Genomic DNA, 22390 nt, shown 5'->3' with positions numbered 1-22390 from the left:
TAATGGCAAAAAAATATTTTAAAAATTTATAGTTTTTCAAAAGGTTTGTCAAACTGCAGATATTTTCAGAAATAAACGTAAATTCTGTCAACTTTAATTTACAACTAACATAAAGTATAATGTGTATAAAAGTCTCAGAATCACTGGAATTAGAAAGAGCGTTTGATAGTTATTATCACACAATATGACATATATATGATTTGAAAAATTTGACCTGGTCCAGGATCCCCAAAACTGGCTACAGCGGTAAGGGACTGGCCTATAATTACATTGGAAAGTTTTATTTTTACTGTAATATTTCTATAAATGCTTAAAGAAAATGTGTTCCCCCTACCGCATCACAGTTTTCAATTCTGAAGAGTTCTTCTTTTTACCACTTGGATCAGGGGCGGACATATCATTGGTGCAACCTGTGCAGCCGCACAGGGGCCCAAGAGGTTAGGAGGCCCGTTTCCACGTCCAAAGCAGCTGTAATTGTGCATTATGATGAGATGTTGGACTGCATAGGGTAAATATAGTTGTGCTCAAAAGTTTACATACCCCGGCAGAATTTTTACTTTCTTGGCCTTTTTTTCAGAGAATATGACTGATAACACCAAAACTTTTTCTGTACTCATGGTTAGTGTTTGGGTGAAGCGAAGCCATTTATTGTCAAATTACTGTGCTTTCTCTATTTAAATCATAATCACAACTGTATATTGTTCTTGTACAGGGGCCCTTTTCTGTCTATTTCTGCCAGTTGGAATTCTACAGAAGACAATATGACAGAAATTTGACATCTTACAATGACTTATTCATGAAGCAAAGTCATCAAATCATCAAATTTTCACTTTATTTTCTATATTTCCATCTGTTAAAATAGAGGATGTTCACTGAAAATGTATGACGATGTAAAGAGTCAGTCCAATTAACTTATCTCCCTAAACCTGTCCCTTCCTTTGTCCTAACACTTCATGACTTAGGCCCCCTTCTCCTACTAGCAGTTGTTACTTGATGTCATTACCTTCCATATGTCATAGCAGACAAGTGATAGTAAAAACCGAACACTCACTTTGCCATCCTTTCTTTTGTTCTTGGTAACTTTGCCTTCATTTCATGTCAAGTTACAAGGTTAACTTGTTGCTCAATTAACCATGTATAAGTTTGTTCAATGTGGGTTACAGCTTGCTTTGCTCACTTGCTTTATTCTTTTTGTTGGTAATGGAGATGGTTCATTATTACTCTGATTACATAGTGAGTTACAAGAGTCTTTAGACCAAGGAACCACTTTTACCTCTTCTTCAGTTACAGAAGCACAATACTCACTTACACAACACTTAATTTCCATTTTGACTTTACCTAGCTTTGTAGATTATATAATTTAATATATTTTAAAGTCTATGTGTTATTATACACAAAATCAGAGTAAAAGCCTGATTTTCTGCCAAAATTTCCCACAATATAACACTGTTTTAGTGCACATACAAGTCTAATATGTTTAGGAACTGTCCAGATTCTCATGCAGTTTACCTTGCCATGAGAGAGGCGTGCAAACTGTGGCCATCAGCACTTTTATGCACGCATAAAAAGACGCATGCCTCCTGATCATAGTCCAGACGGCATCCACAGTGCCTATATCTGCCTCATTATAGGTAATCTTCTGCCAGAGGTTCTGTGTGAATCACATACTTCAGAGATTTACACGGAAACCTGGAGAGATATAAGGGCTCAGCACAGAGCGCAGGAAAAATGTGAGCCAAGCCTTACTGTGATCTTTGGGCAGCAGAATGAAAAAATCAACAGCAGGTGAAGAATTGGTTTTATTTATTTTTTACGCTGTTCCTTGTGCAGTATGTGACTAGTCAACTTTCTTCTTCAGGTTGGTGCGATTACGGTGATACAAGATTTATGTTTTTTTTATGTTTGGCTGCTGTCACACAGTAAAAGACTTTTAACCATGCCAAAGAAGTTGAAAAGAAAGGTCTTGAGTGAGGAAAAGAAGGGCTCTATTCTGGCTTTACTAACAGAGGAATACAGTGAGCATCATGTTGCCTCCATCCTTAAAATTTCTAAGACGGCAGTCCATTACAACAAGGTCAAGCAGCTGACATTGGGGACAGCAAAGCTATAGTCCGGCAGAGGGCGAAAACGACTCTCCACTGACCGGGATGACCATCATCTTATTCGAATGTCACTGTTATCCGGCAAGAACAGTTTGTAACAGGTTCCTAGAGGCAGGGTTCAAGTCATGTAAAGGTAGAAAAAAGCCTTTCATCAATTAGAAGCAAAGGGCAAAGGAGAGCCAGGCTGAAGTTTGCCAAAGACCATAAGGATTGGACCATAGAGGACGGAAGTAAGGTATTATTCTCTGATGAGTCTAATTTTCACGTTTGCCCAACTCCTGGTCATCTAATGGTTAGACGGAGAGCTGGAGAGGTGTAAAAGCCTAAGTATCTTGCACCCACTGTGAAATTTGGTGGAGGATCGGTGACGATCTGGGGATGCTTCAGCAAGTCTGTAATTGAGCAGGTTTATCTTTGCGAAGGACGTATGAATCAATTCGCATACAAGGTTATCCTGAAAAAACAGTTGATTCCTTCTGCTCAGGCAATGTTCCCCAACTCTGAGGACTGGTTTTTACAGCAGGACAATGTGCCATGCCACACAGATAGGTCAATCAATGTGTGGATGAAGGACCAACACATCAAATCCCTGTCATGGCCAGCCCAATCTCCAGACCCGAACCCCATTGAAAACCTCTGGAATGTAATCAAGAGGAAGATGGATAGTCACAAGGCATCAAACAAAGAAATGCTTAAATTTTTGTACCAGGAGTGGCATAAGGTCCACCCAAAAGCAGTGTGAAAGACTGGTGGAAAGCATGCCAAGACGCATGAAAGCTGTGATTAAAAATCATGGTTATTCCACAAAATATTGATTTCAGAACTCTTCCTGTGTTCTTAGCATTATTTGACGTCTGCAAGCACTGCTTTTTTATGTTATTTTGACCATTTCACATTTTCTGAAAATAAATACAAAATGTATTGCTTGGAAATTCGAAGACATGTTGTCAGTAGTTTATAGAATAAAATAGCAATTTACATTTTACTCAAAAATATACCTATAAAGAGAAAAATCAGACAAACTGAAAATTTTGCAGTGGTCTCTTAATTTGTGCCAGAGCTGTAGGTGTACTTTTTTCATAAAAAATATTTATTTATGGATACAATATATTTTTATTTTTTTTAATAATTTTGTGATTTTTAAAAAAAAAAATATATTAAAAAATGTTAAACTTTTTTACTTTCTTTACTTTCATTTTAAGCACTCTAATTGCAGTCATAAAGCATTACAGTGCTGTAACATTGCTGTGCTTCATAACTGTCAGTGCTGCACTAACACAAGTTAGTTAGATCATGCAGTGTGCATGATTTAACTAACTTGTTAGTGCTTGGTGACCCGGATGTCATCATGACGACATTGAGTCACCATTGTAATGACCGGCCCCTCACGATGATGTAGCGGATATACTCCCTCCCTCTGCCTGCCTTCTAAATGCTGCAATTGAAAATGATCGCAGTACTTATACGGTTAAATTGCCAGGAGCAGTGCTGGCACCGCTCCTGGCAGCAAGTTTTGTCAACTGAACACCCAGCGGCAATCGCGTGTACAGCTTTGGTGCACACAAAATCATCATGATGTATCCATACGTCCAAGGTCTTTAAGTGCATACAGCCTGGATGTATGGATACGTTCAAGGTCATTAAGGGGTTAAAAATAGCGGGGACCCCACATCAATTTTTTTTGGGGTGCCTCTATTTTAATTACCAGTAAAGGCTACGCAGACAGCTGTGAGCTGATATTAATAGCCTGGGAAGCTTCATTGATATTGGCCCCTTCCCAGAATAATAACACCAGTCCCCAGCTGTCTGCTTTCCCTCAGATGGGTATTAAAAATAAGGGGGTCTCACGACAATTTTTGTTTAAATTATTTATTAGCTATATGCATGTACACAAAAATACTCAAAGCACTGATTAGATATCTCACTGACATATTTCTATCATCTATCTTTCTACAGTATCTATATCTGTATTTAAGATTGTTTTATTACTTGGGTTTCCCCCTGCTACAATTTGTAAAAAAAAATTCATACCTGCTTTGCACACCCTCCCCAGGTCCAGCACTGAGTCTGTTATAGCCTGCAGCTTTGACATCACATGAACAGCTCTGCAGAAAATAATTGAACTTACTGATTGTCAGCTGCTGTCTGTAGGGTAATGTAAGAATCTGGGAGGTCAAGAGAAAGGTTGAGATAGGAGGAAGTCCGTACCGATAGGAGGAAGACAGTATAATACAACTCCGTGTAATAGAGACTGGTAGGACTGAGGACTCAGTGGACGTGTGGTGTAGCAAGGCATTTGTATGGATTTAGGCACTTTGTGGACTACACCTTAGTACTGGTGTCTCTCTGCCACAATAGTTTTCAATTGGATGCACGTCCGAGAACGCACCACTAGTAGAAAATAGGATTGGCCCCGATTGAGCCGTCCTCACCCAAGGGTCTGGTCGCGATTGTTACATTCTGGAAAGTGCTCAGTTATGCCCAGAGCACTTTCACTTTCAATTAATTTGCATATGAATCAGGACATTAATTACCTGGGAATGCATTACTGTTCAATCATTGTTTATTAAACATAAAAAAGGAACAATCATACAGTCATAAACCGTAGAGAACATTACACGTTATAGGCATACAGACAGCGCAACTTTTCAATTTCCTTAGCTCTGTCAACTTAGAGGAAGTGAGCAACTATAGAATTATAATAAGAGTCCTGATAGAGTATTTTCACGATTTCACTCAATAGTCCACAACTTTTTGTAGCAAAACCATCTGTAGCCGGATACAGGACTCCACTATTGTTCCAATTGCATTTAAGGTATTTAGGAAGTCCTCCGTATCTGTTAAACTTATTAAATAAGGGAACAAACTAGTAGTCGAAGCGGAGCTATAAATAAGCCTCTCAGCCAAGTCCCTCAACCTTTATCAAGGGAAGAGGGTGCGAACCTTAATGTAAATCAGAAAAACAACTAAAACATCTTAACATCTATATTTACCTATGGAGAGCCAGAGATTATAGACAGCATACCAGGAAACATGATAAAGAAGAGTAGAAATAATAGAACAAGAAAAACAAGGGAGAGAGAGAAAGCAGGAAAAAAAAAGGAAGAATAAAAAAGGGGGGGGGAACCTCTCTACAGTATAATGAGCGGGTTAATTTTTGTGAAGTAGATCTATGTGAGATGAGCAAACTGGGAATGCATTATTACAAAGCTGTCAATGGATTAACATTTCAAAGTATAACCTTACATATATTTGATAGCACTCTAATCAAGCTATCCTAGAGCAAGGCCCGTTCATTTTCACTCCACAATTTCATCAGGCTTGAAATGTTTTTCCTGCTTTATATGCATTATATGGTATTATCAGGGCTGGTTTTAGACAAAGTGGGGCCCTGGGCAAAAGTTTAAAGTGGGGCCCCAAATGCTCACGTATTGCACCATCACACAGAACCATTTATGTTGTATTTACAAGCGTTGATTTCAGGCCGTTAAACGAGGGTGATCAACAATATTGAAGTTGTTCGATGCTTGTTTCCCGACCTCTTTAGGGTAGGTGAACACGTTCAGTAATTGGCAGTGCTTTGGATGCAGCAAATGTGTTCATTGAACCACACGGATTCACCGTTTCCAGCATATTGTATGGGTGAAAAACATCTGGGTGCTGCACAAGTACACAGCGTCCAACCTGCAACATTTACTGACTTTGTGCACCTACCCTTACTCCAGCTGAGAAAGAATGATTGGTGCAGGTAGTCCTCGATATGGTATAATGCAGGCCCCATATAGTACATTTAGTAAAATGCACGCCCCATGGTCCTTGATAGAGTATAATGCAGCCCCCTCAGAGTATACTGCAGCCCCCCTCAGAGTATACTGCAGCCCCCCTCAGAGTATACTGCAGCCCCCCTCAGAGTATACTGCAGCCCCACTCATAGTATAATGTAGTCCTCTCATAGAACATAATGCAGCCCCCTCAGAGTATAATGTACCACTCTCAGAGTATAATGCAGCCTCCAGAGTATAAAGCAGCCCCCATAGAGTATAATGCAGCCCCACACAAAGTATAATACAGCCCCCCACACAGTATAATGCAGCCCCCAGAGAATGAAAAAGCCCCTCACAGTATAGTGCAGCCCCCTCACACACATTATAATGCAGCCCCCCACACAGTATAATGCAGCCCCTTCAGAGTATAATGCAGCCCCCTAAGAATATAATGCAGCACCCTGAGAGTATAATTCAGTCCCCCACACACAGTATATTGCAGCCCCAGAGTATAATGCAGCCCCACACACACAGTATATTGCAGCCCCCCCACACAGTTTAAATTGCCCCCAAAAACACAAACAGTATAGTGCAACACACCTCCACACAGTACAATGCAGCTCCACTGCTGGCACACACTGGTGAATCAGAGGCAGTGGGGGAGAGATGGGAGAGGGAGCGTCACATGACACTCTCCTCCATCACTGCTTTCTACTGGGTAAGTTGAATGCGCACCGCGGTGGGGCCCTCCTACTCAGGGGCCCCATAGCAGCTGTCTGTGGCACCTGGAAGAGCCGGGGCCCTATGCGACTGCATGGTCTACCTGCCCCTAACGCCAGCCCTGGGTATTATCCAATACTATAGCTCATTCCACAAAAACAGCCCATTCAGTTATGTCAATAGAAGAATAAAAAAAAAACAAAAAAAGCCCAGTGATGAAGGGGCTATAGGAAAAAATATAGGAAAAATTATACATATTTAGCTTTCCTATAAAAAGTGCATGCCCTTACAGCTCTCCTATATGCCGTTTATCCCTTACACTGCTTATACTATATACAGTCTGATGGTCCATACAGCTCCCCTATATACATTATGAGTCTCCATAGCTTCCCGATATACAATATTGGGCAACACAGCTCCCCTATATACAGTATGGGGCTCCCCCAGCTACCATGTATACGATATGGGACCCCTGCAGCTTCCCTATATACAGTTATGGGGCCCAACATCTCACGTACAAGTAATGACTTATAAATAATTAAAGAAACCCTACTTACCTAGCCATGTTCCCACAGCGTGCTGATTCAATCTCCGGCATGTGGTCTGAGGCTCAGCAATGCTGGTGCAATCTGTAGACTTCATCACATCAGATGCGTCCAGTCTAAAGATACTAAAGGTCTAAAGGTACTGTCACACTTAGCGATGTACCAGCGATCCCGGCCAGCGATATGACGCAGTCAGGATCGCTGGTACATCGCTAAGTGGTCGCTAGTGAGCTGCCACACAGGCAGATCTCACCAGCGACATCGCTGGGGACGGGGGTCGCTACTTACCTTTCACACTAGGCGATCCTGCGTCCTCCCGCCCGGCTCCACACTTGTCGCTCGTCTCTCCACAGGAAGCGCCGCAGGAAGCTGACGACGAGAAGCGGTCCTGGACGTTCTCGCGCGATCAGCGATAACCAGCGGGGGAGCGGGTCGTAGGTAAGTATCAGACACAGCGATGTCCCTAGCAATATCGCTATAACGTCACAAGTTATAGCGATATTGCTAGCGATATCGCTTAGTGTGACAGTACCTTTAGAAGCACAAGTTGAATGGTGTAGGTGAGAGCTATCGGTTATCGTAAATACCATTGAACACCAGATGCTGAGCAGGTGAAAGCCAGATACTGTTTGGAAATAGCAGCTAGTTCTACCGCTATGGAAGACCCTGAAAGAGAGGCCAGGGCCTACTGGAGGATTCTTCGGTACTGCGGTGGCTAAATTCAACACTGACCATGAGATAGAGTGTCTGACTTAAGTTAACCCTGAAAAACCTCTTTAATGATACTGCAATGGTTTTGTGTAAGTGAAAGGCGGGCCCTCAGAATCAAGTCCTCTGGTGGGACCAATGTCCCACAATGTGCAATGGTACTTGTTCTGCCTCAGAATATTTAGTATTTAGAATATCCTGCAGAATCTGGTACATGGATGAAGCATGAACACAACAGCTGATTTTCCTAACAATACATTGTCCTGAGCTGACATTTTTTTTTCTATACACAGGTCAAAGGGCCGATATCGGGAGTCGTATTGAAAGTAGAGTGAGCACTGCAACCAGCACGTCTACTTTTGTTTCTCGGCCTGGAACTCAGCTCAGACTTGAAGTGGATGAGGTAAAATGCCAATATGCTTTTTCACTGCAGTTGAAGTGAATCTGTAAGAAGGATCAACATTTCTAATGTGCATTCAAGTCCTAGAAAGTTGAAGAAGCTGATAACTTATTGCCGAAAAATCTAAATTTTTCTTATATGTGATTGAGGTGTTAAGATCTATTGGGCGGGACACCCGGACAGCGATCTTCCAAAGACTCTGCCTCCAGTGCTTACTATAATGCTTAGGGACACCTCTGTGTGTAAACTGATCCCCTCGCTGCATGTGTGACAGAGGGCTGTCAACTTGACTTTATTTTTTTCTGGATCGCTTATCAAAAAAATCATGGATCAGAAAGTGCTGTGCTTGTAACAACGTGCAGGTACTGGGTATTTCACCGCGGAACAGAGACAGACCAAAAGTTAAAGGGTTTTAGTTACAAGGATCTAAACCTCCTCGCAGGGAGGAAGCAGTGGGGGTTAAACTGGCAAAGGAACAATGAAATAACGGTTATGAAAATTAGGCAAAGTTATCAAACTGTCAAGGCAGATAATGGTAATTAAAGGGTATACGTGAAACTTATCAGTCTGAAGAAATCTTGCTTGCAGGGTTGTCTTCTCCAACGTTGGTGCCGTCAGAAGCAGCACTTGTAGTCCATTTAGTCACTGTGTACGCTGTAGTCTCTATTAGATGATAACCGGGATCTCCAGGGTTAAGGTGGAAGGCAGGGGGGACACTGGAAATGTCTGGGTCTCCCCTGCTCTGAGTCTCCACTCACAAACTAACAGTCTTTTGTTAAGCCTTTCTGCTTGAACAATTCTCAGTCTCTTGTTAAATCTCTCTGCTGGAATCAGGGGCTCTGACCTGTCACTGCGGGCACCAGGGTAGCATGCGCAGGTCTCCATCTCTGCAGGGTCAGGAGGACGTCTTCCCCTAATCAGTGGGGGCTTCGCTTCAACGTACTCACTGGCAGCAGTCTGTATGTCACGTCCTCCTGTCTTATCTCTCTGGCCCTTTCCTCCCCTGCATGCAGCTGCTTCCTGTTCTCTCTCCTGCCCAAGCTGCTCTGCTCTCAGCATGCTCTGTCTGCCTGCCCTCTGCCTGCACCCCTTCCTGTCCAGCACAACTTCCTCTTCCCCACTGTTACTCACAGGCCCATGATGCAGTGGGTCCAGGTCCAACAGTCTTCCCCCTGGCAACCCCACTGCGCAGCTATATGGTTCCGGACACGGAGCAGAGGAGGTAAAGCCTTTCTAGTTCTTCTTGTGCTTCACCCCCTTACATTCTTTCTCCTGCAGTAACAGTGTGTGCATGTCCCAAATTTTTTATCTTCTACCATGGGGAAGTTCCAGATATTGCAGTGGTGCCAGCTGGCATATGTAGCTCCACTGGCAGGTGATAGTGTCATGGTAACTGGATTGGCGTGTTGGACCCCTAAACACATCCCTCATGGCCAGGAATATTGCCAATAGCGGGAAGTTGCACTTAAAGACAGAGACTACGACACCCAGGGGCACTGCTATAAAGATGGTCGGGATGCAGGTGTTGGGGCACTCATGGTGTTTAGTACAATTGAAGCCTCTGCATACACCCCTGACCCTGCAAACCTAACACTTCTTTACTAAAAAAAAAATCTCAGTAACTGCAAATATCTGATTACTGTATGTCTTAAAGGCACAGTGGATGCACTTCACAGAGTAAGATACGTTTACTATTTTACATGTGAGGGGAAGTTTTGTCTCCTTGTAAACTGTAAGCATATTTCGGCCTCTCATGGTAGCTAGAGTTTCCTCCACTTACTATTTATGGAAAACACAATTGGCTCATTGTGGCAAAAAAGCTAGAAGTATTGGGCTACTCTCAGTTTTGGCAATACCGTTCCTTATTGCAAGGGGTGAGATAGACAAAGTTTGTGGGATGGAAGTCCCATGGCACTGGTTCCCGCATAAAGGAAACAGTAATTTAAGAGGGCCGTTTTTCAGCCCTATCCCTTCTGACTATGGAAAACTTTACTCCTTTGTGGAGTGGACTACAGTCATGGCCGAAAGTGTTGGCACCCTTGAAAAATTGCTATTGGGAGAAGGCACCCTTCAAGTATGAGAGACTTGGAGAAGTCTGCAAAAGAAGAGTGGTCTAAAACTCCAGTTGAGAGGTGTAAGAAGCTTGTCGATGGTTATAAAAAGCGATTGATTGCAGGTATTTATTCCAAAGGGTGTGCAAACAAATATTACGTTGAGGGAGCCAACAATTTTGTCTGGTCCATTTTTGGGGTTTCATGTGAAATTAAGTTCAACATGCCTTTTGTATTTTTTTTGTGTTGTTCCAATACACACAAAGGAAGTAAACGTGTATAACAAAACGTGTAATTGCAATAATGTTGTGGGAGATATGTTTCATTTTCTGGAACAATTTCAAGGGTTCCAACACTTTTGGCCATGACTGTATGTGTACAATGATGTTCCCTCAGCATAGACTGGAATTAGATTCTGGTTGTAGTGTAGGGAAGAACTTGTCAGCAAGTAGGAAAGAGGGTTTGCACATTTTAGACAGATAGCAGTTATAACAGTGGGGAAACAGCTAGGAAAGTGTAGGTGACGTGCAGTACCTTGGGTTGACCACTAGATGGCAGGGAGGAGTGTAAGTTCAGGACTTAACAGCAGCTTAGGGCTTTAGAAACCATTGGTCATGGGGGGCGGAGTTACAGGGAACCAGGAAAGTTATAAATTTGACAGGAGGGTTCCTGAAAGTTCCAGTCCCCGGGAGGTGCTCAAGAGACAAGGAGTCTGTGACAGTGTGTTTGCTGTGAGGAGAGCCAAACTAGGGGACTGAGGAGAGAGAAAGTCAGGGGGGTGGTCCTGACATGAATTACCGCAGTACAGACGAGGCCCCGGGGAAAAGCATACCGTATTGAAGACGAAAACTGACCAGTAAAAGTGCTGATGGTGTACGGGCCTAAGGCGGCCACAGTGTCTGTGCTGACAGGATCATCGCTCAGTGAAAAAAGGGACGGTACGTGTGTTTATGTCCCTGGTGGAAAAGTACGGTGTGGGGAGCGAGGCCTGGAAACGGAGACCCGTGAAGGTATTACGTGTATTGCTGAGGCCGTCAGTCGGACGGTAAGGAATAAACTTGGACCTGTTGTACCCGAAACCTGTCGCCATCTTTTGTCTGTGACGTCTCTGTGCGGTATATAGAGGGACCACCCCCCAGCCCGGCTCACGACCCTACAGTAGTAGTGTAAGGAGGTCAGGGTCTAGCCCTGTAGATATTGATGTTACTGTATATTATCTGTATTCCTGACATGTCTGTGTGCTGTATGTATGTCATGTGTGTGTGTTTGCGGCCACATGACAATAGTTAGATAGAGATTTAGAGTTAGTTTTAATACCAGAAAAGGGATACTAGATGGGGCACTGAGCACGACTGGAGGAAACCTTTGGAAGGCTTAATTTAGAGGAGTGGCTAGCCAGGAGCAAAAAGAAGATATATTTCCTCCTTGAGTTAGTTGAGCCATACTGGACAGTGGAGTACAGCAGATGCCTACAGTAGTAGCCAGTGAGGAAGGTCACTGGAGGTCCTACAGTTAGAGACTGGGAACTGGAGGACTAGGGAGACTAACGGAGGAGTCTCGGCAGTCAAGTCAGCTAGAAATGAAGAGCTGAAGTGACAACCTAGCCAGTCTGTGGAAACCAGCTCGTGTCTGGAATTGTCAAGCCAGGGAGGTCACTGGGTGAGCCACCCGTAGAAGTGACAGCTGGAGTACGGGAGCTGTGTGAAGAGTCTAGTGAGCTGCAAACCTAGGACACGAGCAACAGTTCCGTAAAGGGATGAGCGGTAACCAGGGTCGGTCTTGCCTGGCGGGGTGCCGGGGAAAAACCCGGTGGGCCCTTGCAGGAGAAGTGAGAAAATTTATTTAAAAAAAAAAAGTCACGGGCCCTTTAAATGCGTGAGGGCGCATGCACGCAGCTTGATAGCCGCTATGCACATACAGTGGAGAGCTGCCAGGGTCGCACGCACAGCAGCGTCACAGGCAGGGCCGGCGTTAGGGGCAGGCAGCTGCCTAGGGCCCCCAGCTAGTGGCACATCATGCAGCCGCTATGGGGCCCCTGTGAGGCAGGGGGACCCGCCTGCCCCCAGCGCCATCTCCCCCTGCCGCCACATTGAACTATACCGGCATCATAGACGCCGATACAGTTCACAGCAATGATAGAGGAGAGAGCGTCAGCTGACGCTCCCTCTCCCATCATTCCCCGCTCTGCCTCTGACACACAGCGGGTGCGCGATGACGCCATCGCGCCATGCACTCACTGTGTGCCAGGCAGAGCAGGAGACAGCCGGAAGCAGCGTGGGCACGAGGAGAAGAGGTGAGGAGTGTTTTTTCTTAAATGTAAAGGTGACTGTGGGGCCATTTTCGGGGGGGAGATGCGGTATACCATGGGGGGGCAGTGCTGTCTACCATGGGGGGCAGTGCTGTATACCATGGGGTGAGCAGTGCTGTATACCATGGGGGGAGTACTGTATACCATGGGGGGAGCAGTGCTGTATACCATGGGGGGAGCAGCACTGTATACCATCGGGCAGTACTTTATACCATGGGGGGCAGTGCTGTATACCATGGGGGGAGCAGTGCTGTATACCATGGGGGCAGTGCGGTATACCATTGGGGAGCAGTGCTGTATACCATGGAGGGAGCAGTGCTGTATACCATGGGGCTGTGCTGTATAATATTGGGGGAGCAGTGCTGTATGCCATGGGGGGAGCAGTGCTGTATACCATGGGGGGAGCAGTGCTGTACACCATGGGGGGAGCAGTGCTGTATGCCATGGGGGGCAGTGCTGTATACCATGGGGGTAGCAGTGCTGTATACCATGGGGGTATCAGTGCTGTATATCATGGGGCTGTGTTGTATACCATGGGGATGTGCTGTATACCATTTGATGCAGTATACCATGGTGCTGTGCTGTATACCATGGCACTGTGCTGTATACCACTGGTGGGCTGTGCTGTATACCATGTGGGGCTGTGTTATATACCATGTCAGGCTGTGTTATATACCATGTGGGACTGTATTATATACTTTGTGGCTGTGCTATATACTATGTGGCTGTGTTATATACCATGGGGGGTACATTATACATTATATGCTATGGGGGAGGCTGTGTTATATAATATGGGGGGCTACATTATATTCTATGGGTAGGTGGTCTGTATTCTATTCTATTCAGGGCTACATTATATTCTATGGGGGGCTGTATTATATTTGTTATATTCTATGGGGGTGATCGCATCATACTCTATGAGGGGGCTACATTATACTATTTGAGGAGGCTACATTGAATTCTATGGGGGACTGCATTATATTCCATGGGGGGCTAGATTATATTGTATGGGGGCTCTATTATACTTTATGAGGGAGCTACATTATATTCTATTGGGGCTGCATTATAATATATGAGGAGGGCTACATTGTATTCTATGGAGGGGCTACATTATACTATATAAGGAGCTGTTATATATTCTATGGAGGGGCTGCATTATACTGTATGAGGGGGGCTGCATTATATTCTATGAGGGGTTACATTATATTCTGTGGGGTGGCTACATTATGCTCTAAGGCGTGGCTGCATTATACTGTAAGAGGGGGGCTGCATTCGATTCTTTGGGGGTTACATTATATTGTATGGCGGGGCTGCATTATACTCTGTGGTGTGGCTGCATTATGCTCTATGGGGTGGCTGCATTATACTATATGTGGGCTGCATTATACTGTATCGAGGACTATGGGGAATACATTATACTATATGAAGAACTATGGGGTGCATTATACTATGGGAAGTAATTGTACTACATGGATGACTGGGAGGGCTGCACCTATAATGAGGCCAGTTGAGTGTTTGGCTCAGGCGGCAGGGAGACAGAGAGCGGCAGCTGCCCTGCAGTCAGATAACATGGATCGGCAAGTCTATTTGTCGGTGTGAGTCACTGTGTGAGAAGATAACAGAGAAGAGCTGCAGGACTCCGGAGGGAGGACAGGAAGGAATCTGCCTGACTACTTTCATTTTTATAAACTGCAGTTGGCTCTGCCTTCCCGACTCCCTCCAGCCCTGAAAGTGTGATCGGCCATCTACCGCTCTGAAGCAAGTGACTGTGTTCATCACATACCTGACCTTCCCTCTTCTATTCTCCAGGGGTGGCACAGGGCTCTCCTCTGTAGTGATGAGTCCTCATGATTGTGTTACCTTACACCCCATGTCCTCACAGTCTGCACTGGCAGCTTTGTGAAGGGACAGACTGCTCACAGGACATGGTGATCAAGCACAACACCAGCTCCTGCCCTCAGTGCAACTTCAGGTAACTTTTCAGCTCAAACTGGCTGCTTTCTGTAGGATACAGTGCAGTGTGGGTAGTATACAGTGTATACCATTGATTTGTGTGTGATTACCATAAGTCCCTGCAGTAGAATCCCAGGGGTCATTTTATCCAAATGTCCACTCTGAATGGATCAGAGAAGAATGGTGAGAAGTTTCCAGCAAACCATCTTTATAAACAGATATTGCAAGTGCAGGTTTTGTGGAGGGATGGACATTTGTACTTTTATAGTAATGTTTCCAACCCATACTTAACAACTTTTTAGATCAAACAACTAAGGCTGGTTTCACACTTGCATATTTTTTAATCCATGGGCATACAAGAAAACGCTGTATGCTCACAGATTCCCACACACTAAACAAACTGGATGCAGCAAGCAGCATCCGTTTGCATATCTTTCATGGATCTGTAGGATCCATAATACCCCCCCAGTGGCCTGTCATTTAGAGCTGCATCCCTTTGCATGCACAGTTCATGCGTCATAGCCCCGAAGTACAGATCCACCGGGGTTTGTACTGTCCAGCTGTTTCCGTGCCCATAGACACCCATTGTAAATTTTCACATGGTGCTACGGATCCATGTTCATCCACGGCATCATGTTATTTTTCACGGAGACCAAAAATGCATTTCGATGCAGATTTCGTCTCTGCAAAAATACATTTTGCCACAGATCCACACAGACCAGGGCAAAACGATGACACCTGGATGCACACGCATGTGTTTCCATCCCTATTGAAAGTCAATGGGGCCGAAAACTGATCCATGTTCATCCAGTTTGTGATGGATTCAAACGCATAGAAAAATATGCAAGTGTGAAACCATCCTAAGAGGTAAGAGATTGTGTCTTCAAGTTCACCACCAAAAATGTTACCCATAGAAACACCCCTTTTCAGAACGGACACAGACAGAATTGATCCCTATGCAAGAACAATATAAAGGGTCTTTAGAGCCCAATAACTCATCTTAATGCACAATTCCTCCTGCTTTGGACATAGACATGGACCCCCCAGCAGGTTTCAGTGGGATTTGCTAATCTCTAGGCATCTGGGAGACAGGGGCGCACCTATTAAGAGGCGACCTGAATTGGTTGCCTCAGGCGGCTTCACCTTGCTGGTAAACAGAGGGCGGCATCCGCAGGGGGCCTATTGGTAGCACGGGCCCCCCCATGGATGCCACTCCCGCTTCTATAGTTTGATTGAATTCTTCCAGGTGCTGGACACCTCTGTCTAACGTCTGCAGCTCAGCACGATAGGAAGCAATGATGTCATCACTGAGCGCCCCTGTACTGAGCAGTGCAGAGTGGCAGACCCATCGCTGAGGAGACTGTAGCAGCAAGGAGAGAGGTGCGTACCATCTTTACTTTTTTTGGAAAAATCCGTGAGTATGAAAGACTATTGGGATGGGCATGATAATATATGGAGGACTATATTAAAAGCTATGGGATGCATTATACAATATGGTAGGCTATGGGGGTGCATTCTATATGGAGAACTATGGGGTTGCATTATACTATATGGTGGACTATGGGGGTGCATTATAGTATATGGAGGGCTATAGGGGGTGCATTATACTATATGGGGACTATGCGGGTGCATTATACTATATGGAGGATTACAGGGGGTGCAGTATACTATATGGGGGGACTATGTGGTGCATTATATTATATGGGGGACTATGGAGTGCATTATACTATTTGTTGGACTATGGGGGTGCTTTATACTATATGGGAGGCTATGGGGTGTATTATAATATATGGAGGACAATGGGGGTGCATTATACTATACAGAGGACTGTGGATGGTGCATTATAATATATGGAGCCAATTATACTATATGGCATCCATGATAATACTTGGATGGCTATGAGGCAGCCTTTATAATATATAGAGGGCTATTTCATGGCTGTGTTGGGGGCCATTATACAGTCTGACCAGGTGTAGGGGACATTATACTGTATGTAGGTCTTATACTACATGGAGGGCTGTGTGGGGGGTCACAGTTGGGGATAATACTGTGCCAGGGTAGTTGAGGGGGTACAGTAGGTTCATTATACAGTGTTTGTGGAGGGTAACATAGTTAGTAAGGCCGAAAAAAGACATTTGTCCATCCAGTTCAGCCTATAAAATTCTGTCAGAATAAATCCCCAGATCTACGTCCTTCTAAAGAACCTAACAATAACTGTAAGATACAATATTGTTACGCTCCAGGAAGACATCCAGGCCTCTCTTGAACCCTTCGACTGAGTTTGCCATCACCACCTCCTCAGGCAGGGAATTCCAGATTCTCACTGCTCTAACTGTAAAGAATCCTCTTCTATGTTGGTGGAAAAACCTTCTCTCCTCCAGATGCAGAGAATGCCCCCTTGTGACCGTCACCTTCCTTGGTATAAACAGATCCTCGGAGAGATATTTGTATTGTCCCCTTAACCGTGGAATAATTCACTGTTGGGGATTATACAGTGTTTGTGGGGCACTTTTGTTGGCATTATACTTCATGGGGGGCAATGAAGAAGGAATGTAGGGGCTTCAATGGGAGGAGAATTACTTTGTAAGGGTTGCAGAGTTGTGAGATATGTACCTATGTGACCCAGCCAAATATATATTTTTTTTGGGGGGAGCCCAATAAGAACTTCTGCTATGGGGTCCCATGATTTCTCTGTATGCCCATGGTGCAGGATGCATTGTCCCCTTCACATTCGCCTCTGCTGCAGGACTGATTGGTCATAAGTTACACATCACATCCAATGCCGCCCCTCAGTACATGCAGGCATCCAGCCATGTTTCTCCTGATTAGCGGTTGGTCGGTGATTGGCTAAGCGTTTCAGGAGAAGGAGGTGTGGTCTGTTAGGGAAGATGTGCCATTTTACCAGCTTAGTGCAGTGGCTGCTTGCTGATGCTCAGACTGTAGGTTGTTGTATGTGGTGTGTGGACGATGCTGCATGGTGGACATGTCTGAATAGTCAGTGCCAGGCAGCCGCCACATTGGAGCTGTCCAGAGTTTTGTAAGCATGTGCCAGAGATAATAGGTTGGCAATCAGTGCTGCCTCCTGTGCTATAAGGATGCAGGACTGTGTTGGCCACCGCTCTGCAGCCATCATTGTATGTCTGTATGCTTGTGTCAAGCCTGCCATTGCCATTAATGACTCGTGTGGTTCTTGTATGTGCGGTGATGGCGCTGACATCCTTGTGTTCAGACATCTTTTTTCTATTTCTCTTTATTAAAATGTCCACTATTGTACAAATTTTTACAGGATAGATATAAATCTATATGAGCCAGATTAATTTCTACCGATTTAAAAAATTTACTATGTGGGGGGGCGCCATTATGCCGTTTGCCTCAGGCGCCAGAGAGGCTAGGTTCACCCCTGATGACTGGTGTCAGCACCGCTCCCCGTTCCGCCGCTCCCGCTCCCGCTACCATACTCACCGCCTCCGCTTCTGGTCCGACTCGCTCCTCTGACGCATCCTGGATGCGCGCCCCCGCTCTCCTCGCTTTCTGGTGGCCGGCGTCCCGACGCTCCCCTCCACTTCCCTCGGCCGCGCGCACTATGCCTCTGCGCACGCGCCGGGGGTTAAGCCGCGCGCCTCTACCGTCAGCCACCCGCCTGGTGTGACCTGACCCGGACCAGCCTCCTGACCTATCAGAGCTCACCACCAGGTATTTCAGGCCGCCCTCCCTCAGTGGAGGCGCCTGACTATTGAGTTACATCTCTTATGTCTAGGCTGCGCTCTCTGCTAGTTTCCTGCAAGCTTGCGCGCTGGTTAACCCCTTGTGTCTTGTATCTCTTCTGCCTGATAATCCCTGTGTCTCCCGCCTGTGTCTCCTGTGTTCCCTCTGAGACTCCTGCCTGTGCCTCCTGGTAACCTCTGTGTCTCCTTCCCTTTTTAGTTTGCCTCTACCTGGTTCCCGCCATCCTCTTCCGTCCTTCTCCCTCAGCTTCTGGACCCTGGTCTCCCTGGTTTCTCTCCGGATCTTCCTCTGCTCCTCATCATCTGCTCACTCTCCTGAGCCGACCCCTGGTCTTGGCTGCCGTGGCGCTTGAACTTCCCGAGTCTGTTCCCTAACGGTCCCTGTATAGGGGTCGGTCCACTTGGTGCGCTCGCTCGGGGAGGGCTCAGCATCACGGCCCAGAGGGTCCACTCTCGCCACCGTCATCTGCAGCGTAACAACTGGCGGTGTATTATACGATATTGAGGACTATGGGGAGTGTATTATACTATATGAAGGACTATGGGGCACATTATATTATATGGAGGACTATGGGGAGTGTATTATACTATATGAAGGACTATGGGGCACATTATTTTATATGGAGGACTAGGGGGTGTAAACTGTAGATGTGCTGCTGATAACATGATACTGTATGGGGACAGATTGATCCATTTGTGATTGTTCTGTCCCCATCATTCTTTCTCAGACAGTAGAAAGAGGCCGGGAAAGTGTTGAACGACTTCAATATTGTCGATCACACTCAATTAGCGGCCTTAACTCAGCCCATGTAAATACCTCCTGGGAACATTTTTAGCATAATGTGTCCCATCCTGGGCTCCTTCCTTGTTAAATGCTCCCCATTCCACGTCCTGGTATAAGGCTCTAACAATGTTTTCCAATACATTAAATAAAAAAAAAATAAACAAGTCTTACTTTCCTCCATCTCCACGACGTGCAGTGTCATTTTCTGTGGCACACTTAAGTGTTGTGAGTTCATTTTTCCCTTCACCATTGAGGTCTGATGAACTCCCTCCTCTGGTGAAGGAAGGTAGTGAGACTGATTACCAAACACCTGGGCAGCTAGTTGATAACTGGGTGGCTGGAATTGAGGACTGTATATAAGGCTGCCGAAGCCCTTCTTCCTGGCTGGTGATTTTCCTGCTGGATTCTTGGAGACCAGTCTGATTCCTGCGTCTCAAAGCTAAGTTTTTCTGCTCTGCTTTGTACTCTTCAGTTTTGTTTTTGTTTTGCCTTGTTTTTTGGGAGTTCTGCCATCCCCGGCCGGGGGTGAGCTGAATTCCATTTTCGTCTCTGATCTGTTGATCTTTTGCTCTGTCTTCAGAATATACCTGAGTGCTGATATAGTCTTTTGAAGCCTAGCAACTTCAGGGCCTGTTTTTCCTATCAGTCGGTTGGCTCATTTTGATAGGGTTTTTGCAGATGGCAGACAGCAGCTTTCCTATCCTGTCCTATGTAGTTAGCTTGGGCCCCATCATTTGCTCAACCTATCTTTCTCTCTGTGTTAGTGTTTTCATCTTGCTTCACCGTCATTATATGTTGGGGGCTGCCTATTGCTTTGGGGTCTGCTCTGGGGCAGTTTAGTTTTTCCCCCTTTCTGTCTTTAGGCTATGTAGTTCTCCGGCTGTGATCGAGGGGTCTAGGGCACTGTAGGAACCCCCCACGGCTACTGCTAGTTGTTGTGGATAGGTTCAGGGGTCTGCAATCCGATAGCTGCCAACCTCTCTGGTTTTTCTGGACTTAGCTGGTATTTTGTTTTTTCCTCCTTCGGTGACTCATCATAACACTTAAGTGTGCCGGCATGGGAAGGCAATGACATCACTTCCACACGCCACTTGTGACTGGCATGCCGATGTCAGCTGCCGGCCTCTGACTGACAGGTGGCATATATTGCAGTGCAGGGACGCGGCAGTTCCCTGTACGCTTCATCTGAATGTCTGTCCTCAGTTGACTTGCATTGAGAGCTTGTGACTGTTACCTCTGATTTTGGGTTATTCAGATGTTGCATTCACAAGATGGTGGCATGGGACCAGAGTGGTGCTGGGAAGAGCAGAACACAGCGGGTGTCAGTAGATATTAGGTGCAGCAGGACATAAGTTAGTAGCACTGCTTCAGCGCTGAAATAAAAAAAAAGTTGATGTGGTGCTTTAACCATGGAGTTAGATTTAGGCTAAGTGCACACGTACCGGAACTCTCGCGGAAATTACCGCGAGAATTCCGGAATTCCAGTTCGCGGGAAAATCGCATTTTAAATTCCCACGATTTTCCCGCGGAAAAACTAGCATTTTGCAAGCGTATTTAGCTTGCAGAATGCTAGCGTTTTCCAAGCGATCTGTAGCATCGCTTGGAGAACTGATTGACAGGTTGGTCACACTCGTCAAACACAGTGTTTGACGAGTGTGACCAACTTTTTACTACTGAGGCTGCCTATGCGGCATCAGTAGTAAAAGATAGAATGTAAAAAAAAATAAAAAATAGTGTTATTCTTACCTTCCGACGTCCCGCGCATCCGTTCCCAGTAATCCTTTGCGAAAATGCCCGCGATGACGTCAGTTCTCGCGGGATCGCGATGTCTCGCGGTAATTCGCGATGACGTCGCGCGAATGACCACGAGACTTCGCGATCCCGCGAGAATGGATGCCATCGCGGGCATTTTCGCAAAGGACTACTGGGAACGGGAGTGTGGAGAGAAGCGGGAAGGCTGCGCGGGACGTCGGAAGGTAAGAATAACAATATTTTTTATTTTTAAATTCTATTTTTTACAGGGATATGGTACCCAAAGCCCGGAGGACAGTCTCCTCTCCTCTGGACCGTGGGTACCATCCGCAAATGTTCTGCTTACTTTCCGCATGGTGTGCACAGCCACATGCGGGAAGTAAGCAGAACAATGCATTCCTATGGGTGCGGGATCGCCGCGGTTCCGCAAATTAATGAGCATGCTGCGGTTTTTACCGCGAAGCGATTCCGCCGCGGTAAAAACCGCAGCATTAGCACAGCACTGCGGAATCCCATAGGAATGCATGGGATGCTTATTTTTCGCGTTTTCGCGGCAAAATCGCGCGGTTAAAACCGCCGCGGAAACGCGAAAAAAACGCCACGTGTGAACTCAGCCTAAATAGTGTTTTTGAGGTCACAGACTCCCTTTAATTCCCTTTAATTCCATATTGATGATTGCTATTGTGTCAGTGTGTATTTGATTATATACTTTATCTTTTAATATGCTGTCTCTTCACTTTCTTAAATGACATTATCGTTTGCTTCAGCTGGAACATATGTTGCAAGAAAAGTTAAGATCTGGTGGACATTTCAGTCTCAAACAACTCTTTAAGAACAATGATCCTGAGGGGAAAGGGCAAGTAAACAGGTTGGTGACTATAGATCTTTCTACAGTATATCAGATATATTATACAGTATATGCATAGATGAACTATTAGGCCAAGTTCCCACAATGAGTGATTGGTGAGCTTCTGATGTTTTGCAGCATTTCTGCACCAATTAACTAACTTAGGTTACTTGCGTTTTTTCATAGTTTTTTTTTTTAGATGTATTTTTATCATGTTTTTTTCTGCTGCATTTTTTGTTTCCTTTTGGTTTGTCATGTTTTAAATAAAGCTGCTTTGTTTTGGATACTTCCTGTTTCTTGGCTTTGATAAAACTTTACTGATGAAGTCATGTGGCAATTATTTGTGTTTTTATTATGTTCCTGCTGTGATAACGCAATAAAAACCTATATACATTTTTATCTGTGGATTTTCTAAATTTCATTCAGGTCTATGGAGAAAATCTGCAAATAAAATGCATAGTTAGGCCTCTTTCACACGACAGTGTGTCCAATAAGTGTTGTGACACATGTAGACACATTGAAATCTATGTTGATGTGCACATGTCAGTGTATTTCCACAGACCGTGTGTTTGTGTGACCCACACATAGACATGTCCGTTTTTTACCTGCAGCACTGGCCGCAAAACGTTCATCACATGGATGACACACTGGGATATCATCCGGCGCCTGAAAAACAGTGATACAGTTAGCACTGTTCCCCGGCGCCAGGTGCTGAAGACGACTCTCATTAT

At 45.2% G+C, this 22390-nt stretch overlaps 1 protein-coding gene across 2 annotated transcripts in view; it reads left to right on the top strand.

The window, feature by feature from the left end:
* The window catches only part of LOC141092403 (EF-hand calcium-binding domain-containing protein 6-like), a 266005-nt gene that overhangs the window by 39727 nt on the left and 203888 nt on the right, over window positions 1–22390 (top strand). The window contains exons 3-4 of one of the 2 annotated variants that reach the window (XM_073578531.1): window positions 8133–8242; window positions 21580–21680. In XM_073578531.1, coding sequence (XP_073434632.1) covers window positions 8133–8242; window positions 21580–21680 — 211 coding nt within the window. Of the gene's footprint in view, window positions 1–8132; window positions 8243–9184; window positions 9462–21579; window positions 21681–22390 lie in introns of those variants that run through there. The other variant, XM_073578540.1, reaches the window with a different exon arrangement.

The sequence above is a fragment of the Dendrobates tinctorius genome, unplaced genomic scaffold, assembly GCF_039654945.1.
Source record: "Dendrobates tinctorius isolate UK_male_01 unplaced genomic scaffold, ASM3965494v1 ptg000008l, whole genome shotgun sequence".
NCBI lineage: Eukaryota > Metazoa > Chordata > Amphibia > Anura > Dendrobatidae > Dendrobates > Dendrobates tinctorius.
This window is presented reverse-complemented; position numbering and strand designations above follow the sequence as displayed.